The sequence below is a fragment of the Panthera leo genome, chromosome A1 (genome assembly GCF_018350215.1).
Source record: "Panthera leo isolate Ple1 chromosome A1, P.leo_Ple1_pat1.1, whole genome shotgun sequence".
Classification (NCBI taxonomy): Eukaryota; Metazoa; Chordata; class Mammalia; order Carnivora; family Felidae; genus Panthera; species Panthera leo.
In genome coordinates this window covers 224,925,244-224,953,027 of record NC_056679.1, presented here as the reverse complement: position 1 = coordinate 224,953,027, position 27,784 = coordinate 224,925,244, and the positions used below count along the sequence as shown (strand labels likewise).

General features: G+C 45.5%; 2 protein-coding genes across 2 annotated transcripts in view; one reads left to right on the top strand and one right to left on the bottom strand.

Moving 5' to 3' along the window:
* Nucleotides 1-735: 735 nt before the first annotated feature.
* Nucleotides 736-13,200, bottom strand: LOC122198664 (collagen alpha-1(I) chain-like). The gene is made up of 4 exons (XM_042903379.1): nucleotides 13,055-13,200; nucleotides 2,819-2,945; nucleotides 1,304-2,467; nucleotides 736-855 (listed from the first exon to the last, which is right to left on the bottom strand). Exons 1-4 carry the CDS (start codon nucleotides 13,198-13,200, stop codon nucleotides 736-738), a joined length of 1,557 nt encoding a protein of 518 aa, XP_042759313.1.
* The window catches only part of BASP1 (brain abundant membrane attached signal protein 1), a 55,644-nt gene continuing 29,253 nt past the window's right edge, over nucleotides 1,394-27,784 (top strand). Inside the window, exon 1 of the mRNA XM_042952886.1 lies at nucleotides 1,394-1,597. The gene's annotated coding sequence lies outside the window, so the exon portion shown is untranslated. The remainder of the gene's footprint in view (nucleotides 1,598-27,784) is intronic.

Here is a 27,784-nt window from a genome sequence, read left to right as displayed (position 1 = left end):
TGCATTTTGTCGCCTCGATTTTGGAGGACAACCCAACCCCCAAATCCAGGCGCGGGTCAGGAGGGCAGATCCACCTTCAAGGACAACTCCCAGCTCCATCCTTCGCTCTACCGGGAGGCGGGCAAACGTGAAAGCAATCCGAGCACAGCCAGAGGGCGCCAAAATGCCGCAAATAAAAGTTCCGAAGGTTCGGATGGTTGCGGGAAGGTAAAATTGGCTTTTGTCTAATGAAAGAGCTGCGGTTGTAAGCGTTGTCCCGTTATGTTTTGCATTTGCTGCTGGCCAACAGATAAGCAAGGTGGGCATACCTCCCCACGCTGGTGGTTATTTTATGTCCCGGTGTGAAAGTGGCGGTGCCTCAGGGCACCCCGACACGGCTTGGCCGTGGCTTTGACCTGTGCGCTGCTAGGCAGCACTGCACCGGTTGCCTCGGCTAACCCAGTCTTCCCGAGAACTGGTTGCCTCTTTTAAAGAACAGACATGAAACACCGACGGTTCCTTCCCTCGGGCTCTTGTCCTTTCTCCTTCCTCTCCCAAGTCCCGAGAGCACGGTCGCAGGGACGACGCTGCCCAGCCCCCCCCCCCCCCCCCCCCCCAAGGCGGACCTCGGCGGCGTCGCTAGTCCCCAGCCGCGGAGCTCCGGGCTCAGCCCAGCGTGCGAAGGAGCCGCCTCGCCCAGCGCGCCCGGTCCTCGGGGGGGCGCCGCCCGGACTTGCCTGCCGTTGGCAGCCTCCCTCAACCCCGAGGACCTCTGTCTCGATGGGCTGAGGGGGTTCGGCAGGTCACCCCCAACCTCACTGCCCGTCCAGGTATCGGAATCCCAGGCGGACGTCGCGCGCGAGCGGGATTGGGGTGCTGAGAAGGGTAGCAGGTGGCAGGGGGCGTCATTCACCACCGCCACGCAGCCCCTGAAGTCTGAGCGAGAGCCCGAGCACTTCCTATCCACCCATTCCAAAGGACTGAGAGAGACAGAGAGAGAGAAAAGAGGAGAAGAGAGAGAGAGGTGCCTGCAGACAGCCCCGGCGCGGCGGGGGAGGGGAGGCGGCGCGGGGTGTGGTAGTTGGGGGGGGGGGGCGCGGCAAAGGAGAGGAGGGTAGGGTAGGGTGAGGGAGGTGGGGAGGGAGTGGGAAGCCCGCGTGCAGGGCAGATGGAGACTGGCGGGAGGGACAGCGGGATGGAGGGGAGGAGAAGGGGAAAGGGGACCACCGGGACGCGGGGAGGGGACGGGGTGGAGGGGAGGTGAGGGGAGGCGGGCGGGGCCCGGGATGGAGGGGAAGGGAGGGGAGGGAGGCGGGCGGGGTACGCGGGAGGAGGGAGGCTGGGCGGGCGGACGCGCCGGGGGAGGGCGCTGGGCAGGAAGGGGAGGGGGAGCGCGAGCGCGAGAAATGCAGAGGCTGCAGCGGCGGCGGCGGCGGCAGTAGCGGCAGCGGCGACGGCGGCGGCGGCAGCGCTCCAACTCGCTCCTCGCTCCGGGCTCCGCCGTCGAGCCGGGGAGAGAGCCTCCGCCAGCGGCCAGGCACCGGCCGGACGACGCCTGCGACCCGGGCCCCTCGGCGGCACCGCGCTCACCCAGGGCCGGCACAGGCACCCAGAGCCGGTAAGGAGGCGCGCCCCGGCGGCCCCGCCGCCCCCGCGGACCCGGGGCGCCGGCAGCCCGGGGGCCTCCGTTCGCCCCCGCCCCACCTCGAGGCCCTTTGTTCTCTCGGCGCCGCGGCCGGGGGCGTGGGGCGCCGCGGGCCTCGTTAGACGGCGCCCAACGCGGGGGACCCTCCGCGAGGTTCCCGTCGCACTTCGGGGCTGTGGGGTGATGGGGGGGCCCCCCGAAGTGGGTGGCTTCAGCCTCTCGCGGGGTGGGAAGGTGCGGGGGTGGCGAGTCTGGTAGACGGGAGATGCGGGGTGGGTAGCGAGCGGGAGCCAGCTGCTCGTGAAGGAGGAAATTGCCTAATGGGAAACCCTCTAAACGCACCGAGTCCCGAGGAGACGGTTTTGTGGGGCGGAAGGGAGCGTATCTGTCATCGGAACCCGTCGCAGCCCGGGAGGGAGCGCTGGGAGAGAGGGGCGCAGCAGCGAAAGATGGAGGGTGGGGGTGGGGTGGGGCGGGAGTAGGGGGAGAAAGAACACGGGGATCTGGTGTGCTCCCAAGGAAGGAGGTGGCTCTTTGGTTCAGCAAATGGGTTTCCTTGACCCCGGGGGACTCCTGAATCCTGGCCTGCGGTGGCCAGGGAATGCGAGGTTCACACGACAATGTGCCCGCCGAAGCACCTCTGAGCGGATCAAAGCCCCCCCCGCCTCGGACGTGGCCGAACTGCCTTCCCGCTAACCTGTGGGCCATCTCGGAGCATTTTATATTTTTGCGAGGCTTCGGTGCAGAGATGCCCGGGGCGCCTCGCCTCCACCCTCGCGGCCCGGGCCGGGAGAGTGTGAGCGCGGACCTGACAGCGCGCGGTCCCCCCACGGCCCGGCTCCGCTGTGAGCCGAGGTTTGGGGTTCAGCAGGTCTTGCCGAAAGCGCTAACGCTGAAACCCGACGCCCGGTTCCTGTCTCCGTCCCCACGCCCCCCCTCCCCCTCCCCCGACAAATAAAAAAAAAATTGCGGAGTCCCTGGATGCGACCGCACACACAGCGCGCGGCTACAAACCGCATTCTTTCATGAATATTCATCGAATGCTCGGCTGAGCTCCTTATCTGCTTCCCCAGAGACATTTCCGCCTTGAAACGAACTCCTTGGACAGCCTGTGCCTGTGTAATTTTCACCCTGCTGAAATCAGCACAGCGCTCAGGGGTGCAATTTTAGTGCCTTTGAACGGGGTTGACACACCTCGATCTCCCTCGAGGCCACTACCTCGCGGGTTAAAATCCAACAGTAGCATCGAGGTGGTCGTTTTGCTGTAGGGGTGTGGATCGGCCTCCCCGGGATTCCAGCCAGGGCTAGCAGATCCTTGGTACTGCGGGCAAAATGAATGAATCGGGACTGTAATTACCTATTCCTTTGTCTTGGCCTCGCGCATGCGCCGGAGAGCAGGGTGTGGAGGGCCCCGGCAGCCCCATCTGATCTCTCCATCACCCACCCACCCACTCCCTTCCGAAGCCGAGGAACAAAGGCGTTTGCCCTAAATGTTGCGTGAAATCCTTGGACCCAAATGACAGTTTTTCTTTTATCCCCTCTGTGTGTATGTTTCTTCTTTTCCAGGTTATCTTTCATCTTTTGCTTTCTTAGCGATCTCAGTTGACAAAAAGTAAAGATTATCCTTGGTGATGAGAGCAAACTGTGGATTAAATGTTTTAATGACCGAATACTGCTCTTTTCCTTTCTAGTACTGTCCATTGTTCTCTTTTCTGCAACATATTGCACCGCAGTGATGGTGGCCCTCGATTTGCATCAATTAACCATTTGACAGATTTTTGCTGCTGGTCCTTTCATTAAGGGACATTGGCCTCAAAACTAACAGTGGCTATCTGCCCCTAGTGTCACTACTTGGGAGAAATTAAGACATTCTGGCGTTTATAGGAACAAGATGGCCTACAAAACCCAAGGCAGAGAAAATGGTTACCTTGTCAGAATCCTAACCCTGTGTTTTCTCTTGATTCCTGCCTCATTGTTTTACTAGGGACCCCAAAAGGCCAACCCCACAGAGATGCAGATCACTGATAGGGCAGGAAGAAGGAAGAAGGCTACTGGGGCTGCAGGGGTGAAGATGGTCGATTGAATTCATAACGCTTCCTTTTTTTTTTTTTTTTTTTTTTTTGGTCAATTTCCAGCAGAAGCCATGATACATATACCTTAGGTGCTGATTTTCTTAACGATGATGTAATAACCAGATTATGGTCATTTAGATTTCTTTTTGGGCTCCTTTATTCTACCATCCAAAAGGTGACTTATGGATATAAAATAACTAAATACTGTATTTTTGCAATAGCCCGTTATACTTAAAAGAATTTATGTTTAAGTAGTCTTAGTACACCCTGATAGGACAGCATGTGGCAGGAAAATGGAAGTCTTCTCTTTTGTTCCTTTTAATAAAAGGATATTGATATTGACCACGTTTAATAGATGAGGGTGTGTGCTTGATAGGCCTGGTACTCTGTCTCTAGTCTTTAGTATTGAGCAGCTTATTATGGTTTAGAGGGCTATCTTTTTTTTTTTTTTCCTTTTCTTTTTTCCTTAAGGTTATGTTTTTGAGGGAGAGGTGAGTTAGAATATAGATGGGATTTGATAGCAAGTGTATTCCAGTATGCCCCCAATTCAGTGAGTCATGGGTTTTTCAGCGAGATCATTTTTAAGCTGAATTTGAAAAAATAATCAGTTACCTTATTCTTTTATCCGGCTAGTTTTTTTGGCAGTCCTTAGCAGGTGGAGAAAAGGAGCTAATGGGCCTTTGGACAAAATGCGCCAACAATAACCATATCAGACAGTGGCATTTTTGTCTTTAACTTTGCTCATCCTCTCATTATGCATGCTGGGGAGAACCTTCTCTCCTGCTGGGTCACCCTAATTTGAATGTCCACTGCGAGAGCCCTGAGGGCTTCCACTCTGTCCTTGGAGGCATCTTTCTAATCTTACTGGATTTACCAGAACAAACCATGTTATAGTCTAAGATGTGATGTGTTCTCTTTGGCTTTTGTGTTTTTGAAAACAAATTCACATTAAGAACAATTTAAAAACCATTTTTATTCCACGGTCACGATAAGGAGAGTATGAAAAACTTACTACGTTTGGGGGAGATTTGGTCACTGTAAAATGGATGCCTGTGTTATTCACTGTCGTTTTGCAAAAACTTGCAAAATCCAAACCTAATTTTTAAAGCAGTTGAGGTGTCCGGTATATGCACATGTGTATACGCATATACACACACATACACATATACACATATGTATATATATGTACACGTGCTATAAAATAAAATCTTATTAATGATATGAAACTAAACTAGTTTAGTTATTGTACAGTGCTTCATACTGACGTTTGGAAAATGATCCATTTTTGGTCTTTCTAAATACGTAGGTAAAAGGGGGAGCCTAGCTAGTGTCTGAAGAAGCCCATTCCCAGTGCCTAGCAGGGTAAAACTAATGGATTGCATTGAACATCTTAAGTTAAGATGTTCATTTACAGGCTTAAGAACTCACAAGGAGCATTAGTGAACATTAAAAGTTGTAATAAACAATGCTTACTAAATAAAGGATTTGTAAACTTGTTCTGTCTTCTTTTTCTGATCTCTTGTACAATTTGGTTTTGAAAAATATCCCCCAAAGGCCTGTCAACTCTTGTGTGTCAGAAGTAATTGCTTTTGGTGTCTGATTCTGTTGAAAGAAATGCTCTGATTCGCTTGGGCCTTCCTCTTTCTTCCATGTAGTTGACCTGCTCATTTTACACTTTCTTTATCAAAAGGTTAACATCTTCTTCATGATCGTTTTAGCTGGTGAACTGGAAGCCAGGTAACTGCTAAGGGAAAACTGAGTATATAGACAAGTTGAAGTTCTTGGGAAATTGGGTGCAGAATCTCTCATCTCATCAAGTTTTCTCGACTCAGCTGGATCCTTTCCATTTATCCCAGTTCTGTAGATAACCCCATACAACATGAACTTTACTCTTTGGCTTAATTATGGTAGATACATAATCAGGAGATAGCTTTGAGGTTGTGAATAGTCAGAATTGTTATTTATTTATTTATTTATTTATTTATTTATTTATTAAGAGAAAATAGTGCATTTTGGGGAGGCTTCCTAAGACACAGCGGAAAGTAACTGGGTTTGAAAAATCTCTAGACACTGGTTAAACCACTGTGGGCAAATTATTCAAGCCTCTCTGAATTTCACTTTCTTCAATTGTGAAATTGGGATAATAATTCTTATTTTTCTTGCCATAATAAGGGCCACACGTAAGTCTAAAAAGCGCACAGGCACGGTGGCTGGCTCTTTGTGGCTTCTTGACCTCTCAGTCTGCAGTTTCAACACAGTCCATGTGATTGACATCCCTAATTAATTTCTGTATATTGAGCTGTATTTTTGTTCCATGCTGATTAATCAAGACCTGAGGGGTTCAGTGTATTCAGTTAGAAATTGGATATTTCAATTTCAAAGTTGCTCAAATATCATAATTCCCAACTACTGTCTTCATACATGTACATATTTGAGGTTTAATGAGACCCTGGGAATTTGCCCCAAAGTGGATTGAATTAAGCCGGGGTAGCCACGCTCATTGAATTTCCCATGGCTGCTTATATAACTCAAGAGGTGGCATTTAAATTCTTTTGAGAAAATACAGGGGTAGTTCTAAAACCACAGAAGCTCCCAGCCAGCCAAAGGAAGGTTTTTCCTAAATACCATTCCCTACACCACTATTAAAGACAGACATCTAGGTAAGTGTCCTATGAGAAAATTGTCCAGCGAACCTTATCAAGAGTAAGAGGTGACCACATAGAATCAAATTCTTACCAGGATACAGTTAAAGTGTAAATATGAGAAGACACAAGCCTTGACATTGATTAAACCGCATTCTGTCTTTCCCTCTGGAAGTCGGGAATGGGGTGGCATGGACACAGAGACTCATAGTGCCTTTTCCTTCTTCTGCAACCTGAGAACTTAAATAGCTTTAAAAATCAGGCTTTCCAAAGGCAGTAGAGAGTTTTTTGACTTGCCAAGGCCGTTGGTGAGGGGAGGTTTGCAAGTGGGCAGGTTTCAAAGTCTAGGAATAAATTCCTGAAAGCTTTAGAGATTTAGAAATAGAAACCATCTGCAAGCACAAACAGGGGCCCAGGGCATAAGGAAACCTCTCAAGATAATAGAGAAAAATGGTGTTTAGTGGGGCAGGCAGAGCATTTACACAATATTTCCTTCTTATCACTTAAACATTTTGTGAACTTGTTTCTGGATTGACTTTTCCCCTTCATTTTAGAAAGGACTGGGTTTCACTGGTGTTTTTTTTAAACTTCTCTTTGAAATAAATAGATTTCAGCCATTGTTTATACCTTGTGTAGGGACTATGGTATTTAGAAAAGCATGATTTGGAGGGCTAGGTGTGGTAGATTTGGACTTCGGGGCCAGATTCCCTGGCTGAAGAATCTTGCCTCAACCGTTTTACGAGCTGTGTGGCCTTTGGCAAATTGCTTCGCTTCTGTGCCTCAATCTCTAAAGTGGGGATTACAATCTAGAGTTTTTGTAAGGATTAAGTGAAATTGTCAGACACTTACAACACGGCCTCACATTCTGCATGTCTTTTTTTAAAATCCGTTTTATTTATTTATTTAGATAGCACGAGTGGGGGAGGAAGGCAGAGAGAGAGAGAGAGAGAGAGAGAGAGAGAGAGAGAGAGAGAGAGAGAATCTCAAGCAGGCTCCACACTGTCATTGCACAGCCCCAGCGTGGCTCGAACTCAGGAACTGTGAGGTCATGACCTGAGCTGAAATCAAGAGTAGGGCACTTAACCAACTCAGCCACCGAGGCGCTTCTGCAAGTCTTTGTAAAGCACATTCACCATAAAGTGGTGAAAGAACCAGGTTTCTTTACTTCATGCCCTGTGTTAGTGACTTACACGCTTGTTTCAAAGAGGCCATCATCGCAAAACAAGCTGACGGTGGCGCCTTGGACAGGAGTTGGTAGAACACAGAAATACGTGGTTTAGAAACATCCTCCAGGTTGGGGCGCCTGGGTGGCTCAGTCGGTTAAGCGTCCGCCTTCGGCTCAGGTCACGATCTCGCGGTCCATGAGTTTGAGCCCCGCGTCGGGCTCTGGGCTGATGGCTCAGAGCCTGGAGCCTCCTTCCGATTCTGTGTTTCCCTCTCTCTCTGCCCCTCCCCCGTTCATGCTGTGTCTCTCTCTGTCTCAAAAATAAATAAACGTTAAAAAAAAAAAAAAAAAAAAAAAGAAACATCCTCCAGGTATAGCTATGATACCTTGAACATGTTGCCAGGACACTTAACTGGTTTCAAAAGCCCAGAGTGGGTAAATCAACACAACCCCAGCCTCCACAACTGGTATTAAAATGAGGGGGGGGAGGGGAGGGGAAAGAAAGTCCTTGGGATTTCAGAGACCTTCAGAGAAAGGCTTACTCTTTTGATATGTTCAGATCAGGGCAAAACTATCACCTGGGGAATAGACATAATTCATTCAGATTCCTGAAGGCACGCGGTTTTGTTGTGTCCTGAATCAAGATGCCTTCGTTTGCAGTTGAAAGGAGCGTCTTAATCATTGGTACTAAGATTAGTATAAACCAATCTCGATATTTAAAATTCTAAGGTATACACTTAACCACATCCCCACCACCCCGTTGCCAGGAGTAAAACCGAAGCTTCAATTATGCGGGACTGTAAAGGTATTGTTACCTGTTGACCAAATTATGTAATTATCCCCGTAGACACCTTAGTCAGCCTGGCTTCTTAAAAACAAAAAAGGAAGTTCTTTGGAGTTTCAGATATTTGGGTTTGATGGGTCGGTCCTAGATTCAGTTTGAACCTTTTAGGCATTTAATTCAGAGATCTGCCCAAGGTGATTTGTGTTTTACCTTCTGGAGACTGAGTTTTGCTGTTGGGTGAAGGTAAAGTCATTTCCATTTTGGTTAAATCCTTTTCTAAATAGCTTTTTTTTTTTTTTTTTTTTTTAACAGCTTTTTGAATCTTACGGATTTAGGAGGGAAATTATATTTTACTTTACCAAGAGGTTTTGGATATGGGTGTTGTAGCTTTTGAAAACTTGCCTCTGTGAAGGCTTGTTTTGATTTGTTTTGGTTTAATTTAGAGACGCTACAGGATGAGATTGAACATTTGTGAATATTTCTTGTACATCCTATACTCTAACTGAATTTTATCCCCTCAGACAAATTGTAGGATGCATTTTGCCTATGAATAAATGAAAAATGGAGGGTTGAATAATACACATAAGATTGCAGAGCTAGGGACACCTGGGTGGCTCAGTCGGTTGAACAGCCGATTTTCGGTGCTGGTCCTATGTCACAGTTCATGAGTTCGAGCCCTGAATGGGGCTCTCTGCTGTCAGTGCGGGGCCCGCTTCGGATCCTCTGTCCCCCTCTCTCCCCTCTCTCCCACTCATGCTCTCTCTCAAAAATAAATAAACATTAAAAAAGAAAAAAGATTATAGAGCTAATAGGAAGTCCTATATTCCAAATCCACGTCTGATGACCCTGTTCTGCTGTCCAGCACTACACTGTATTTCCCATAAGCCTTGGCCATTTTATCTTATGTCCAATGGACATGGGATAACATGGGTAGCCTTCTAACATATTAATATCTTCAGTGTTCATATAGAGAGAGTTGTACTAAGTTCTTCAATGAAAAGATGTTTATCATAGAGATACAATGTGGAATAAATGTTTTAATCAGTAATGCCTTAAGCGATCTGTAGATTAGAAGTGCTTCTTATCCTAGTGAATATGGACTGATATCCTCAAGCCATCCTTTTCGAGGGGGTGGGGAAGGGGGAGGAGGGGGAGGGGGATGGCAGCTGCCCCTAATGAGGGCTCTAAATGAATGTGGCTTTGGTTGGCCCCTTCACTTTCCTCATTGCCCTTCACAAGTGAAAGTAATCACTCAGATGCCTTACCTGTAATCCTACCTTCGTGGTGCTAATCAGCGATGCCACTCGACCCCCTTCCTGCTGTGTTGTCGGTTGCCCGATTAGAGACAAACTCAAGTCCTAACGTTGCCAACCCATTTTCATTCTGCCTCCAGGCAGGATTCATTTACAGAAAATTGGTGGCTGCTTTTAAATACCATCCTGACCACAACCTCAGTCTTCTGTAAATAACTTGTGTCATTCCAACAGAAGGTTTGAAAGCTCATGACCAAACACACTTATTTTGGAACTCGAGAGGGTCTTAGAAAAGTCAGTGGCTTACTCAAGGTCTCATGAGCTGGTTAGTGGCCGAGTGGAAAACCAGGTTATTTCCCAATAAAGCCTCACTCCTGCTGCCTCTCCCTTATGTGGAATTGAGTCAAACTCTTACTCAATGTCTGCAACTTAAATTCCTGCCATGCTTTTAACCTGGTACCATTTTGTGAAAATGTGCTCTGCATCCTGTATGTCTCTCGCTGCTGCCCTCTCTCCCCTCCTCTGCAGAAGGAACCTCTTCCGCCTTCGACAGACCACGTGAGCCCCTTGTCTTCAGGTACCCCCTGCTTTCTCCACGTGCCATCTTTCCCCCTCAACTTCTCTCTCTTCTTGCATTATGGGACGTGACTTCCTTCACATGCCAAAGCATTTATGGCATGCATTAAAATAACTTTACTCATAAAATGAAATGTTGGTGTCGTATCTGCGTTTTCCTCCTGAAATGAGCAGTGGTGCAGGGTTGGGGGTATTTTGTTTCCTTTGAGGAGAAAGCCAGTTGGCTCTGCACTAATTTGGGGGCTGCAGAGCGAGTGGAACAGTCAAGCATTGTGCGCTAGGAAGACTCACTCAGGAGTCTCTTGGAAGCTCCAGGGAGCAGTGCTGTGGAGATCGGATGGACAGCAGCCTTCATGCTGATTACTAGTGTTATCTGGCTTATTGGTTTGAGAGCTGCATAAAGCAGGAGGTTTCATCTTTTTTCTTTAGAATCACCATTAACAGTGTTTGGGCCGATTTAGAGGATTTCAAAGCGCGGCAAGTTTCTGCAGCAGTCATTGAAAGTGGAATGTAATTAAGTACTGAGGTTGTGAAAACACTTTGGCCAGACTTGAAAACTTATTTGAGCAGTGTAAATGGTGTATGTGCGTTTGCACGCGGAGAAACCAGTAAGCTTAGTTTTGGTGAGATACGGTTTTCATTTCATATTTAAAATGATCTGGTTGGACATTTCGGTAAGTGGAGAGTGAGCCTGATGAGTTTATATTTCTCCAGGGAAGCCTGCAGTAAATAAGTGACTTCACAGTTTTTAGACGGCTTTTAATTCTTACAGTTCTGTAGGTCAGAAACCTGGTCCTCAAATAAATCCAAATTAAAATTTCTTCTTGAAGGTTATGAAGAGATAGATGGTAGAGAACAGCCTTTCCTGGTTGAGCTTTCTAAATTACAAGTTTCCTGGGTTGCTTGGCAAAGTGATTTTGATTACCTGTTGACAGGTCTTTAAACCACCATTACCACAGAGACTAATTCAACAGCCAAGTTAAGCAGTAACAAATCTAATTGGGGGAAATAATGTATCAAAAAGGAAAGCAACAGCAACCAGGTAGCAACTGTAAGAACATCACTATTTCTTAAGGATGTTTAGAAGAAAGGTCTTGTGTCTTTGTACTGTCATAAGCTTCTCTGAGCTTGTCCTGAAAACAGTAGGGGCTGGAGGAATGTTTGCTGTCTTTGACCTTTACCTATGTTCTCAGCTGTGTCAGTACAGATTAACAGCGTCTGTATTTGTCTCAGGCATATTTGAGATGATTATGGGAAAGAACAATCTAGAGAAATCCGTGATCTGTAGGTGGGAAGGGGGGAGATCGCTTTCTTTCCTCCTTTATCCTGCATTTATTTCATCAGGAAGGTAGGATAAGGTGACGGGACCACTTGGGAATTTACTGAAGACATAATATGGTTAAGTAAGGTGGTCTGGAATCTCTGAATGACCCATTTTCCTAAGGAAAAAAAGAAAGAATCTCAGCAGTTGGTGGTGACAATAGCTCCTGGGGCTTCTCGTGATCTCCTAACCTCAGTGAATAACACCCTGTTGACTGGAGGTTTACTGTAGCACCCAGGGTTTCCTCAGTAACCCTGGTGATCTTTTGTTGAGACCTCAAGACTTGAATTCCCGGGGCTCACCCAACTGGACTTTGGAAACCTCGTTCTAGAATTTCCAGTGTTTGGTTTTCGGACAAATAGTAACAGGTGTTTGTAGCAATATTCGCCACCAGGTTGTTAATACGTGATTAGGAATGGTTTCCCAGGTGTGTGTTTCTTCATGTGACTCACATCTAAATGTTCCTCTTCTCCCTCATCCAATCCAATGGCTGACTAACGAACGGAAAGTCTCACTGAAGGTCTCATGGGTGCAAGAGTCAAAAACTTGGCTCGCTCCATTCCCTTTCACCCTTTTCATTCTAACTAGTTTTGTTTCTATCAGGCAGAGAGCTTAGGTTTGATTTCATCTGTCCTAAAGTCTCCTGGGTGGGTGGTCGTCTTAGGAGACCCCAACTGGCCACCACGAAGAGAGAAGTAACTATACAGTGGAATTATAACCCATGATTTCACTAAGGTAAGAGTGGTTGTTTTAAGTGGAATAAACTCAGTGGGAAAAGAGTTCTCTTGAATATTGCTAAGATCTTACATTCAACTTTCTACTAATTCTGGGTGCAGGGGATGTAACAAAAGGTGATTTTTTAAAAAAAAGTGTATCTAAATGTCAGTAGGCTTCACATTGCCACCCCCCTCCCCCGCCCCAGTCACCGAAACAACCCTGTTGATGAGCCCTTCCTGCTTACAAGCTATCACTTTGGTGCACTTTGAACTTTAGTGCAGCGAATAGTAACACAGTCTCTGACTGTATCCTTGCTTCCAGCAACAAATACTACAACAGGGTTAAGGAGAACAGGTAATCGTTCAAGGGAGCGGTTGGCAAATCAGGACAAATGGACTTGTGCCTCCCCTTTAACTTGCCTTCTTCAGTCCAGGAGCTACTATTTGCAGTCCCCTTGCCTGTATTGATCCCCATTGGCTGGGCTTTCGGCCTAGTGAGGTAGCCAAGAATCTCAGATAAAGGGCAAAGGAGTCCAGAATGATGTAACATTGCAAAAAAATGTTGCTGCTGTTTCTAAGGGGAGTCAAAAAAGCTCAAGCCAGTTTTGAGCAGGGCATGATTCCTATTGGAAGAGGGTGTAACCTGGGGGAGATAGATCTGTAAAACCCAACCCAAACCCTTAGGGCATTTAGACAGTGTTCGCATCAGCTGCACGGAGCGTGGCAAACCCAGCAGGCCCTGGCATGTTAGCCACTGTTTGCATAGTTTACCTGGCAGAGAAATGACCCAACTGCTGACACAAATGTTTTAGAACACCGGAAGGCACAGTGGTTAGTGCGAGGTTTAATTGGCATTTGCATCTAAATCTGATGCTGAGAACATATTGAACTATCTCCCTACCGAATTAAACAGTCCAATCTTGAGGGCGTGGGGGTGGCACTTGTGGGCAGTGGCGTTAACTTGTTAAATCTTGCAGTTTGTAAAGTGCTTCCGAAAAGGAGGCCGTGGCTGTACTTGGAGTTTCTGTACGGTCGTTTGGCAGCCATGTTTCCGGTTGGAGAGAGGGGAACACCGCTCCTTTCTGTTTCTGGGAGTGTCTGGATTCCCCTTGTACAAAAAGTACGCGAAACTGTCTTGTAGGTCAACGGTCAGTGACCTCTTGTCCTTGAGCCGCGCTGCTTCCTCCTAGTGTTGGGGGGAGGGCAATAGTGCCTGAGAGGAGGAAGAGAAGGGACAGGACAGGTGGGGAAACAAATGTGTAGTAATAGAAGCGGTGGAAGACACCAATGCCTTGTTCCCGTCTTGGTCTGCTCAGGCTGCCATTACACAATACCGCGGACTGCATGGCTTTAACACCAGAAATTGATTTTCTCGTAACTATGGAGGCTCGAAGGCATGTTTGGTTACTTCTGAAGTCTCTCCTTGGCTTGCAGATAGCCAGCCACCTTCTTGCTGTGTCCTCATGTGGTCTCGTATCTGTGCACACAGCCATCCCTGACGTCTCTTCCTGATCTGTAAGCACAAGGCCCACCCTAATGGCCTCATTTTCATATAATGACCCCTTTAAGGGCCCCGTCTCCGAACATAGTCACGTTTTCAGGTACTGGAGGTCAGGGCTCCAACGTGTGCATTTTGTGGGAAGACAACTCGACCCCTAACAACTCATGCTTGATGTTACGAAAGGTGGTTTATAGTGAGGAACTTTGGAAAGTCCTGGGCGAAAAGGTTTTTCACTTGTCCCTGCCCCCAAGAAGAGAGTGGAGAGAATCAATGGTACTTGAGCCCCTGGCTTGGTCCCCACCAATCCACGTGGGGCAAACATAAGTGCCTCCATTTGATATGAGATGCAGAGAAGTTAATTTCCCCAGGATTCACATCACTGGAAACGATCAAGCCTGGTATGAGATTCAGAGTCAGGTTTCTGTGGCTCCCTTGTACGGGGGATGGCCAAGAGTGCATGCAGGTACTCTTCCCTCTGTTGTACTCATGACGGACACGGGTACGAGAGGCCTTGGAATCCCTCTCAACACAGTCTCTAGGCAGTTGCCGTCCACCAGTAAGCATCAATACGTGGTGAAGCCCGGTTTTCATTCTAGCATTATATTCTGTTTCTTTCCCTCTGCCCGAAGGCTTTCCCATTTGGGTAGCCACATACCCAAATATTACAAGACCGTGAACAAAGGGAGTGAGAGAAAGATTTACTTAGTGAGTACGGTGTGAAGAACTAGCTAGTGTCGAGTAGGTGAAGACAGAGTTATTTTCCGAAGGCCCTCTTTAAAATCTGCCAATCCTGAGGGCGCCTGGGTGGCTCTGTCAGTTGAGCATCCAACTCTCGATTTTGGCTCAGGTCCTGAGCCCAGCATTGTGGGATCAAGCTCCTCATCAGGCTCCAGGCTGAGCACGGAGCCTGGTTGGGACTCTCTCTCCCTCTGCCCCTCCCATGATCTCCCCCCCCCCCCCCCTTTATAAAATCTACCAACAGTGGCAATGGCAGAGACCTTGTTCTAGACGAAAGAGTAGACGGGATGCCTAGGCTAGTTGAAAATCCCCCACTAGCATCAAGGCTTATTGGTAGGAATTCACCACACACAGTGTCACCAAGGGGCAGGTTTTGATGGATGGAGACCTTAGGAGATGGGAGTTTTAACAAAGGCAAGTGTGGGCGGGGCCATTAGAGTTTTGCTGGAAAGTTTGCCTTATAGTGGGACGCTGGGGAATGGAAAGTAGCAAGTGTCAGGAATCATATGACGTCTTTGATGACTGCAGACATCAAGCCTAATACATTTCGGGGTCTCTCCAAGCAATAAAACAAGTAGTGATACTTAAGGGATTTTCTTGAGGGGCATTTTCAACACATGTGCCTGTGGGTATATGCCTATGCTTAACGCTTTTGAGAGACTCTTTCTAAAAAACCAATTTTGCAACTTTTGAGGGTGTCCCATCAAGTAGTTCAACTACCGCCTTTTCTGTTTCAACTTTCAGGTCACGTCATGTGTTAACGGCAGCAATAAAATATTACCTCGTTGATCCACCACTAAATTGAGTATAACAGTTCAGTGTTACTACACCAGATAAACCACAGGTCCTAAAATAATTGAGAGTTGGTACTATTTAATATTTTTATAAAGGATTATAAGTGGTAAATTACTTTCTGCATAAAATTGCTGTAAGTAATAGAATTTTTAATTTTAATATGCAACATCTATTTTCTTTTTTTAAAATTTTTTTTTAACATGTATTCATTTTTGAAAGGCAGAGAGAGAGACAGAGTGCGAATGGGGGAGGGGCAGAGAGAGAGGGAGACACAGAAACAGAAGCAGGCTCCAGATTCTGAGCTGTCAGCACAGAGCCCGATGCAGGGCTCGAACTCACGGACTGCGAGATCATGACCTGAGCCGAAGTTGGCCACTTAACCAACTGAGCCACGCAGGCGTCCCTATGCAACATTTATTTTCAAGCTAATGTCCACGGTTCGCATTTAGTGGCTCACTTTCTTGGTCAGCATCACCTTTTTCCACTCATTCTGGAAAACTGGGCTCTTTCTGGTGACCGGTGTACCTTGTCGTTATCTCACTATGTTCATCGCCCTCTACTCTAAGCCGTGAACCTCATAGAAGCTTCTATCCCTCTCCTTGATTACCGCCCTAATACTCTTGTATATCTGAGCATGACATCCCTCTACCTAAGACTTTATATCATGATTTTCTGGTCCACCGACAATAAAATATGAAAATCCTACTGATCTGCAAGTTCCTGCCCTAGTTTCCCATTTAAACTCCTTCGTCCTCTCTCATCTACCCTCTGTTCTCCAGCCACATGGCCCGCCTTTCCGTTCTCTTAGTGCTGTGTGCAGGCCCTGGCCTGCTGTTCCTTCTGCCTGGAATATACTTTCTCCCACCGCCCAAGTAGTCTTCAGTTACCACTTTCACAGAGATAACTTTCCTGTCTGTCCCCACACCTCTTGCAGCCCTTAGCATTTTTGTATTTTTGCATTTATCAAAACTGAGGGCATTATTTCATGTTTCCACCCCTCTCGATGAAAAGACCAGAAGGCGGGAGTGTACTGGTTTTGTTGACCCATACCAGTGCTCTGTGACAGTTCTGATACATAACCTAGCCCTCCGCATTTGTGCAGTGGACGAGGTTGCTTACCGTACATTATATGGAGGGCCCGTGTCTTCTGAAAATCACCTTTGGTAGTTGAAATGACTTCCATTTATGGACACTGTAAATTTCCCCTCATCTGTTGTGCTTACTATGAAGATGAATATCTGATGAACTCCAATTAGTGTAATTATTCTGTTTCCAGGCAGTAACTTTAGTAGTAATTGTTCTAAAGCCCTGAGACATTACGAATAATTAGTCCTAATGGCTTATGCATCTAAGCTTCCTCCCTAGGTAGAGCCTCCGAGGAAGAATGAAACTGTGTTATTTGTGGGAAACAAATAGTATTCTGTTATGGAATCTTTTCAGAAATAAACCACAGTGAGTGGAAGCTGGGGCTCATTACAGGTACATTTCTTTTTTTTTTTTTTTTTTTTTTTTTTTTTTACATTTATATTTATTTTTGAGACAGAGAGAGACAGAGCATGAACAGGGGAGGGGCAGAGAGAGAGGGAGACACAGAATCTGAAACAGGCTCCAGGCTCTGAGCTGTCAGCACAGAGCCCAACGCGGGGCTCGAACTCACGGACCGCGAGATCGTGACCTGAGCCGAAGTCGGCCGCCCAACCGACTGAGCCACCCAGGCGCCCCATTTACAGGTACATTTCTCATCCCTTCCTCCAAGTCACTGAATATCGAGGGTTTGCAGTGGATCCATCATTATTGAACAGCTTGACTAATCCATTTTCATAACCGCCTTTGGGAAGTGTCATGTGTTAGGCCCCCAGAGGAGCGTGCAGTTTTAAATCTTTACACATTAGTTGATGATAACAAATAAAAATGAGTTTAGCCCTGGTTCTGTGCTGTAACCACTCATTCTAACGCGTGCATTCCGCCAAGCCAGGAACTTGCTTCATTCATCATTGGATGTCAGTTTCTAGCTCAGAACCTGTGGTCCAGTAAAGGGCCGGATGCACAGACGGGCATGTTTCAGGGCCATAAGGCATATGCCAGAATGTTAATTATTTTACCTTCACGTCCAGGAACCAGCTGGCAAAGAACCTTTAGCCAACATCATGGTGTTTCCTTTAGGGGTTGGGGGTACACAATTAAGACAGCATTTGTGATTTACTCCCCCTCTCTCCTCATTTCATACACTCCTCGACGGCCAGCGTTCAACTGTCACTGTCTCCTCCCTGAGCGTCATGCTTTACTTTGAACTGAGATGGTTAGAGAGTTAAAAACCCTCCTGTCAAGTCTGAGATCTCTCACGGATCTGTGTCTAGTTTCCTAAAACTGGCTCTTCTTCATGGGACTCTCACTAAATTAAAAGACAACGTTTGTAGTTTTTTATAACGACGCAAAATGGACTTCCAAAGCAAACTGTATTTAGGGAACAATGATGCAGGGTTTCAGGCAACTATCTGACAATACAATTTGCTCATTCTAAAAATGTTCCTAGATATTGATATTTTACTTGCAAAATTTTTATTGTAGTAGGTTTTTTTCTAACATATTAAAAGTGTAGTTACCGTTGAGTTGATGACTGTCTTTGTTGCCTACATTTGTGAGCTGAGCTGGGAGAGGAGACGTATCACCTACATGATTTACACCCTAAACACTTGCTACTTATACTATGAGATCAATATTTCATCTTGAAATTATCTCATTTTAAACTTCTGTTTTTGAGAGAGAGAGAGAGAGAGAGCGCGCGCGAGCTCGTATGCATGCAGGGGAGGGGCAGAGAGAGGGGGAGGGAGGGAGAGAGAGAGAGAGAGAGAGAAAGAATCAGAAGCAAGTTCCAAGCTCAGTGTGGAGCCCATTGCAGGGCTGGATCCCATGACCCTGAGATCATGACCTGAGCTGAAATCCAGAGTCGGATGCTTAACCCACTGAGCCACCCAGGCGCCCCGAGAATGGTCTCATTTTAAATAAATTCAGGTTATGGATCAGCCAGCAGCATTGTCTGCAGCTGTGAGCTCCTCCCCGCAATGCCCCTCACCCCTGCGTACAGAACGGCACTCCTTATCCATCTAAAGGAGCCAGCCATCAGGGAAAGGGAGAGGACAGCTCTAGCTCATAGGGTCGAGCCAGTTTGATTTAAATCGGTTAGCAGACCAGAAAGAGCAGGGCCAACCTTTGCGGGTACTTTTTTATCTGATGCACACTGTTAAGTCTCCCTAACTTCACGTTCTCTTGGGAAGCCCAGGCCAGGTTGCAGGTTCTGTCCTTGGAATATGTAATTAGCTGGAATGACAGCGTAGGGATGGTGGGGCAGGAATTCACGACACAGACTGGATGATCGATACGCCTTTTGATGTGTATTTCCAAGCAGTTTACTTGATGATATTTTTCATCCTGTATTTTTTCTTAAACCCTCTGATGTGACCCGCGTGAAGGAAGTCAGCAGTAGTGCTGTAGATGTTTGGATTCCATCAAGTCTTTGAACTCCAGGGAACATGCATGTGGCCCTCAGTCTTCGGCTGTTGTGGGTATAGGCCTCGCCTCCCCCTCTTCAGTTGTGAAGATTGTCCTATTTCTGTTTTATAAATATGTTACTGGGGCAGATGCATATGATGTACCCTCACATATTTGCAGCCAGAAGTAAAAAAAAAGAAGAAAACAATGCAGCTAAAAGATATAGCTAATGCTTTTGCGATGAATTTATCCTTTATTTAATTTTTTTTTAATGGCTGTTTATTTTTGAAGGAGAGAGAGAGAGAGAGAGAGAGAGAGACAGCAGGAGTGGGGGAGGGGCAGAAGGAGAGAGAGACACACACAGAATCCGAAGCAGGCTCCGGGCACAGAGCCCAACGTGGGGCTCGAACTCCCAAACCGTGAGACCGTGACCTGAGTGGAGGCCGGACACTCAACCGACTGAGCCACCAAGGCGCCCCAAGACCAAGCTTTTTAACGGCAGTCCAGATGAGCAGCCCGTGTGGGATTTTTCTGCTCTGTCAAATGCAACGTGGGAAAAGGCAAAACCACATTAAACTCTTGCAGGATTAATGTTTGTTTATTGGATGAGCTGGGAGATGCAAAGACCGGTTTCCTTCCTTTAAGGAGCTCACAGTTGATGAAGGCAAAGAGGTGCACCAGTAATTAGAATGAGACAAGTGTTGGTCTGTAGATGTGGGGGGTAGAGACACTGGCCAGAAGATAGCCATTAAATTAACTACACGGATGAATCATTACTTTTTTTTTTTAATATTTATTTATTCATTCATTTATTTATTTATTTATTTATGAGAGAGAGAGAGAGAATGAGAATGAGAATGTGAATGTGCTGTCAGCACAGCCCAATGTGGGCCTTGAACCCATGAACCCTGGGATCATGACTTGAGCCAAAATCAAAAGTCGGACGCTTAACTTGACTGAGCCACCCAGGCACCCCTCGGTCATTACTTCTGTCCTTTCTCTGTCCTACTGTATGTCACTTGACCCACCTCCTTCACCTGACCACACCACGTGAGATATTCTGGGCTCAATTGGTTACCATTTAACGAGTTATGTGACTATCACTTTTGAGAATATGAATTTCGGGATTGATTTTGTTTCATTTAAAGGTCTTAATTACCAGATAGAGAAGACGTTCAGATATCTTACATTCCCATCAAAAACCAAGTACTTTAAGGATTAAAAATGGAAGGAAAAGCCTTCCAAAAATAGTTCTTAAAACACAGGAAGAATATACTTTATATCTCTAGCATACGGTCACTGAAGGACCTCTTGGGGAAATGTCCCCAGCAGGTGCCCTCTCCTGCCAGCCTTGCAGCAGGGACAGGATAGTCCTCTTGAGAGAATGAGGGAAGGACTACTGTTGCTCCCACGTTCAAGATTCTAAGAAAAACTCACGCTGGTTCGTAGGACCCAGCAAATCTGTATTCTGGCGATGCTAACTTCTTGAATCCAGAGTATAAGTGCTGTTTGTCCTTCGTTCCAGAGAGAGATGTGATCTCTAGGAACACAAGTTGGGGGGGGGGGGGGACCGCATCGAAAATGACTCTGAAATTACATGTGGCATATGATGAAAAGGGGTATCTCTACACAAAGAAAACCTTTTGTTTTGATAACATCTACTTTGGAAAATGTTAATTTCCAGAGTTTCTTCGTGGATTGGGTAAGTTTGCAGTGCTGTTCATATCAGATCATTTTTCTGTTAATGTTTTGTTATAAGAATGATATTTCCCTCCATATCTAGGCCCTTTTGCCCTAATGTGTTGCTTTCTCTTGACTCCTAAGTTGCCAATAGTTTACAGAAGTAGCTGAGACTCTTGAACGTGATTTTTTTTTTTTTATATCTTAACAAACGTAGGGCAAGGTTGGTAACCAATTATTTTCTCATTCCTCGAGCCTTTAGTTTCCAGTCTGATTTTTACTACCTTGTAATCTCTAATGGCTGATTGACAAGTGATTATTTCTCAACTTCACAGGACGTGGGAGCCCTGTCTGCTTACTTGTGGTTTTCCTAGAGCTTCAGACAGTAGGTGGTCCAGAGTATTTCCTCCATGTGAATCAATGTATTAATCCTTGGGATTATTCTGCCTTGGGGAAGAAAAGCAAAAATGACTTCTTATGACTCCTGAATATACTCTGAAATAGATTCTGTCTTACAGGTTTAATTTTCATGTCATTATTAAAAAAAAAAAAATAATAATAGGAATTAAAGATTTATATTAAGTCTTCACAGACTCCGATATGTAAAAGTTGAGTAGTAGTTCAAATGTGGTGAATAATGCATACTTTTAATTAGATCATATTTTAAGAAAAATCCGTAACACCCCGTCTTGATATAAATAAATCACAATTCTGTGAATCGGAAAAACTGCTGTGTTACATGTAGTTCCCCTGAAATCTTCAAAAGCTGAAATTTTTCTGTGTACCTTGAAAGTTTGTTCATGGAATCTCCCAGCCCACACTGCAGTAAACACCCAAGTATTCTGCGTCGGAAGTGTTGTAACAAAGACTGATAAGGCTGTCTGATTACGGACACGAAGAACCTTCCGTGAGCTCATCTGGAAGGGTTTTCTGAATTAAAACTAAAGGTCTTAACATTGGTGACTTGGATAGCTTTCGTTATGGAGAAGGAAAACTGCCGAAGCCTGTGGTTGAACTTGCGGACGTCACAGGTGTGGACCTGGGGGAAGGAAGTATTTCAGTGAGGATTCTGTCACTTAACTCTTGCGAGGTGTCCCCTGGTGTTACTTTCTAAAGTCAGCATGCGTGTCTCCAAACCCATGCACAACACGATGTGTGTGTGAGAAGAGACTGTTTAGTTACGTAAATGCTTATTTGTGGGGTCCTTGTCTTTGCAGTTGGGTGTTTCCGTTGACACTTTATTTGGTTTTTGACTTAAAATTTTTTTTGTGATTATACGTATTCTATGGTCTAGGTGCCTTTCTTTTTTCTCTTTATTGAAATCTTTTTTTTTTTTTTTTTAAATAACAGCACCGGACTTTTCCTTCTCCATAAAATCTTAACATTCATTTGGTTCTTCTCCATGTTCCAACTTTCTTATACAGGAAAAGTGATCACTGTTTTCAACCAACGTGATTTACCTAGCTGGCTCTCCAGGTTTTTATGGAAGCCAAAATAAAACTTCAAAGCAACTGAAGACTCTGGAGCCTCCCATCTTTCCCTTTCAACTAACACCTACCGATGTTTATCTTGGGAATAATTTGATGTTTATTTGATGAAACGTGTGGTTAGGTGTTAATGGACATGAATGTCAGGCTTCAGAACGGTGCGCAGAAACCTTTTAAGATTCTGTGTTGAGCATTTGATGCTCTGTGGTCAGGGGTTTTCTATGGCACCCTTGAAAGCGAGGAGTTAAAAATGCCTGCCTGGCCCTCACGTGGTCTCCTCGGAATGTGCCGGAGGGGAGTCACAGCCATTTCCTATCCGACCTCGGCTCACCTTTTCCTCTTCGCCCCTGCCATCTCTCTGCCTGCCTCACACTGTCTCCAGTTTGTCATCCTCTTTTCTAGCACCAGGAACTGTTGGCCATTTCTGATGAATATCTGAAGTGTGGCATACACGATATTGTGATGGAAACGTGACTCATTATGAACTGCATTCAAATATTGCTGTGACAGTGACTTCTCGAAGAGTATGTGGAAATTTCTGTTGGAGCGTAAACTCTTCATCACCAGCTTTCTGTTGGACTTCGGTTATCTTTGGTAAACTTTTAAGTATGTGTCCCCTGAAATGAGGACTGTCCGGTTCTGATAAATGCCTAGGAAAGGAGGACTGGGTTTGGTGCTTGCTCTCTTAGCCATAGAAGAAGCCGAGGAAGGGGAACCTGGGTGGCTCAGTCAGTTAAGTGTCTGACTCTTGGTTTCAGCTCAGGTCATGATCGCACGGTTTGTCCATTTGAGCCCTGCGTCGGGTGCCGTAACTGACGTTGTGGAGCCTGCTTGGGATTCTCTCTCTCTCCCTCTCTCTCTCTGCCCTTACCCCACTTGTGCCCATTCTCTCTTCAAAAATAAACTTAAAAAAAATTTTTTTTTTTAAAAGAAGCCAGTGAAGTTGTCTTCATCCAACAGAATATACAAATGTGTTGGTGGATAAAACCATGCAACCCCTTACCCGGGTAACCCATCGATACTTGTCTGAATATCACACATTGCCTTTAGCTCTTTCCGGAAGAAGGTATGGCATGCATGATAAGTCCTCTCATTTTCTCTTGATAAACGATTTTTGAAGCCACCAAATTCAGGGTCCACATAGATAGGTCAGTGTTGGTACATGTAACAGAAGGCCGTATATTTGGTGATAGCTGTTGACCCCACACGCCTCTTGGGATGGGCGTTGGTGTCCCGAAGGGCATGTTCAAACAGCCCAGGCTATCCATCTAAATTATAGCTTCATTTGTCTCCCTTCCAAGGCCTTGCGACGCAAGGCTGATCCTCATTAAGGCCCTGTTCGGATTGCAGATATGTGTGGCATATTTGCATCTTATAATGTCCTTTTATGGTTGAAAATACAACCTTCAATCAGGGAGACAAAACTGTTTTAGTCTGGGTTCCCCCTGAATCTGTGAATTGGTACTTGTTCAGAATCCGTTTTACTGGCAACCAGAGCGGGCGAGGGGCGGAGAGAGCGGGAGACACGGAATCCGACGCAGGCTCCAGGCTCTGAGGCAGGGCTCGAACCCACGACCTGTGAGATCTGACCTGAGCCAAAGTCGGATGCTTAACCAACTGAGCCAGCCAGGCGCCCCACAATTCATTTTCTCAGCGGTTATTTTGCAACATTTTATGGAAAGGGTGTCATGATAGATGCACCTGGACTTAAATCCTCATTTCACACCTTATTTATGTCCACATTGGCTGGATCCAGTTCCTCCAACCTTCTTAGCTTCCATTCCTTTTGTGTCTAATTTGACATGAAAGAGGTCTGCTTCTCGTTATTGTAAGGATCAGCCAGGCAGGGAACACACCTGAAGAAGGAAGGGGTGGTGGGAATGCAAGCTGGTGCAGCCACTCTGGAAAACAGGATGGAGGTGCCTCAAAAAACTAAAACTAGAACTACCCTACGACCCAGCAATTGCACCACTAGGCATTTATCCACAGGATACAGGTGTGCTGTTTCGAAGGGGCACACGCACCCCCATGTTTATGGCGGCACGATCAACAGTAGCCAAAGTATGGAAAGAGCCCAAATGTCCATGGATGGATGAATGGATAAAGAAGATGTGGTATATATACACAACGGAGTATTACTCGGCAATCAAAAAGAATGGAATCTTGCCATTTGCAACTACGTGGATGGAACTGGGAGGGTATGATGCTACGCAAAATTCGTCAGTCAGAGAAAGACAAAAATCATATGACTTCACTCCTATGAGGACTTTGAGAGACAAAACAGATGAACATAAGGGAAGGGAAACAAAAAATAACATAAAACCAGGGAGGGGGACAAAACAGAAGAGACTCTTAAATATGGAGAACAAACTGAGGGTTGCTGGAGGGGTTGGGGAGGGGAGATGGGCTAAATGGGTGAGGGGCACTAAGGAATCTGCTCCTGAAATCGTTGTTGCACTAGATGCTAACTAATTGGCTGTAAATCTTAAAAAATAAAAAGTTACAGAGAAGGAGGGAGGCAAACCCTAAGAGACTCCTAAGGACTGAGAACAAACTAAGTAAGGGCAGATGGGGGTGAGGGAGAGGGGAAAGTGAGTGTGGGCAGGGAGGAGGGCACTTGTTGGGATGAGCCCTGGTGTGGTATGGAGGCCAATTTGACAATAAATTATATTTTAAAAAACTAAAAAAAAGAAAAAAAGAAGGAAAGGGTGGTCTTTTCCATCATTCCCTTCCCTGTCTTATCTAGATCCTCATTTCCTTAGAGCATTTTTGACAAATTGTAATTATTTGGTGTGTGACTCTGTAACTCTTAACTATCTCCCTTATTGGCTTATGGCAGCTTTGTGCTACCAGCCCCCAGGCGTTCTCTGCCTGGCTCTGTTTCCAGCGTCCTGCACCTTGTATCTCTTCAAGGAATATTCTTCTACTGCCAACCGAAAACCAATCAGTAGAGCTCTTGCCAGAACGTTCATCAGGCACCTATTCTCCAGTGCAGTATGTGCTGGGGACGATGCAAAATCAGCTAGAGTTCGTTCTTTGCAAATATATATTGACACCATAAACTGTAAAAACAGGGTTCAAGATTTCTAATTGAAATTTTAGGTTCTCAAATAGTAGAATATCGGTTCCTACTCTGTGGGAATCTACATGTTAAATATTGCCAATATATGCCTTCTTGATAAGCATATGTACATTACTGGGGCGCCTGGGTGGCTCAGTCAGTTAAGCGTCCAACTTCGGCTCAGGTCATGATCTCACAGCTTGTGGGTTCGAGCCCCGTGTCAGACTCTGTGCTGACAGCTCGGAGCCTGGAGTCTGCTTGCGGTTCTGTGTCTCCCTCTCTTTCTGCCCCTCCCCCACTCACACTCTGTCTCTCTCTCTCTCTCTCTCAAAAATAAATCAACATTAAAAAAGATTGAGAATATGTACATTACACATTCCCAGGGTCTGCAGGACAGAATAATTAGGTGGAAGGTTGGTCCATCGTCGTGTGTGTGTGTGTGTGTGTGTGTGTGTGTGTGTGTCTGTGTGTGTTTAACTAGTAATTTAATTCGTGATAATATATAATTGGATTTATGCTTATGAGTCATCTGCTTTAACTTCAGAGCACATTTGGTAGAGCTGTCGCGACTGTTTGCTTTGTGTGTATAGGTGAAAATTGTACTGAGCTTTCAATGTGAATAAAATGTAAGAGGGTCGTCATGTTGGGAGAACACATTCTGGCTTGGGAGTACATTATCCACGGATACCTGGGGACCTGTGTTGTAGTTAGTAACTCTTGCCACGCGGGGGTCTGACATCGAATCCTGGGACTTGCCTCTTCAACCCCTATTTTAGGGAGGTGGGAAGTCAAGGTAGGAGGACTCCGAGATACCCGCACAGACACTACGATCGAATGCACCGTCAGATCCTAAAGTGAGATTTTAACCTAAGTACAGCTTAGTGGAAATACGTCATTGGATATATTTTTGCGCCGAAGTACATTGAAGGTACCTTAATTACAGTTTTTTTCAAACATACTTAAGTGCCAATGTTGAAATAAGACATTTTCCCCTGTGGTGGCTATCAGCTACATTTTGTTAAGTTTTTTTCACATTTAATATTTAAAAAATGCTAAAGTTATTTTACAGTTAAACTTTAGTTTTCAAAACATTGTGTTTTGCTCTCACTTTGAAGATAAAGTGTCTTTTGTCATTGTTGATGCTATTTCTTCTCCCTGGAGTTTTTCCATTAATACCGTCTGGCCTCCCTATTCTATTCTCATTGTTAAGAGACATTGCATAAGTGCTACATCTAAATGCTAGATATATGATGTTTTGTGTATACATCTATACAAATCTATAAATACCACTTTGCCTCTATGAGTAATTCCATTGTTTTGGTAAACATTCTCACCTCAGCGATTTAATGTATGGAATTCTGAGATTGATGATAAAAAAAACTGTAATTTTATAGGCTTTTAGAAATTACTAGGCACTGCACAGAAAGTTACATCACTTTTTTTCTTTTTCTTTCTCTCTCTAGGTAGAGAATCTCCTCAGTCTTTACTATTAGAAAAACACAGAGAAAACTTGCTGGGGTGGGAAAGACAAAAATAAAGAAAAGGGTGAGGGAAGGAAAAAAAAGGAGAGAAATTAATTGTGTAGGGTAGCTCAGCCAGCATCAGGATGGATTATTTGGAAGCGGCAGGATTCAGAGTGATGGGCGTATGATGCTCAAGCTTGTGTATTTGCTTTCGTAGAGTCAAAACGTAAAACTGGGAAGTGTAGTGAATTAGGATAGGTTGAATTGTATCAGTGAAATGTGTGGATAGAGAAATAAATGTCAGGAGGAGTCTAAAAAAGGAAGGGGATACAGGTTTTCTAAAATCTTTCTAGAATTCTTGGAGAGGGCTTCATAGTAGAGTCCCATTGTACTCAAAGGTATTTGGAGAGGGTCTTTCAGCCAGAAATGATGGCCACAACTTGTCCCAGCTTTGAGAATTGGCTTCAATTCTTCAGAGGACGTTCTCCATTGTGTTGACAAGAATAGAGCCCTCCCCATGAAAGACCTTTGGGAAGCTGGAAATTCTAGATCACAGGGGCCACGACAACCCTGAAAACTAGGTTGAAAACTGAGCCCCCGTGATGGCAGTAGGGGGCCAGTGAGAAAGAGGGGCCTCATTCCCCAACTGGCCATTTCCCCAATTTGCTTTACAAACCCTTCCATGAGAGATCTTTTTCAACATTGCATTCTTGCTCCCTCTGGATCTCTGGAGATCTGAACTCTGGCTGTGACCGTTGAGGAGAAGCACCTAATCTTCTATCAGTCATCTTGTATCACCTTATGAAAGTCATTTCAGTGAGTGTTGAGTTCTTCCTCGGATTAAAGTTCTGAACACGAATCTGAGAGGCTTTAACCCAGAGCCCCTCGGACTGAATAGAGTCCATTGGCACTCTGAAAGATGTGGATCCTGACTTCGTACGTATGGCTGAGTGATGATAATGTTTTTATTTGGTGCAGAGGATTAAAAAACCTAAATGTTACTGTGTCTTCAATTCAACGATGGAAGAAGTCCGTTGAATACCGGACTGCCCACTGGATGTGTGTTCCATATGCTTTGGTTTGTCAGTTGTAACTCTTATCTGGATTGTTCCTTCTTCAAAAGGTACCTGTGGTTGGGAATCAACTTTGACGTGGCCTCTAAAGTTCCTGGCCCAGCACTTAAGCTGGCCTTTGGTGGAATAACTCCTCAGTCAACTTTAAGAAATTGTATCTCTTTCCGTATAAGACAGCGGCAGGGACGGAGTATGTGAGAATGGCTGTCTAAATCCTCTGGCACGTCATATGTCCCAGATTTAACTTAAAAGAATTGGTAGACTTTGTGTTAAAAGAATCAAGGGATAAATGTGCTGCAGAGGATTTGGAAAATATTTAGCATTTTTGTGGTCTCTTTAACAGT

Coding starts and splice junctions, on each gene's coding strand:
- LOC122198664 (XM_042903379.1), bottom strand. CDS start 13,200: ATGGCTGCCAAACGACCGTACAGAAACTCCAAGTACAGCCACGGCCTC. Junction 2,946..13,054: donor AGATTGGACTGTTTAATTCG/GTAGGGAGATAG, acceptor TTTTGCCCGCAG/TACCAAGGATCTGCTAGCCC. Junction 2,468..2,818: donor TGGCCTCGAGGGAGATCGAG/GTGTGTCAACCC, acceptor CTCGGCTCACAG/CGGAGCCGGGCCGTGGGGGG.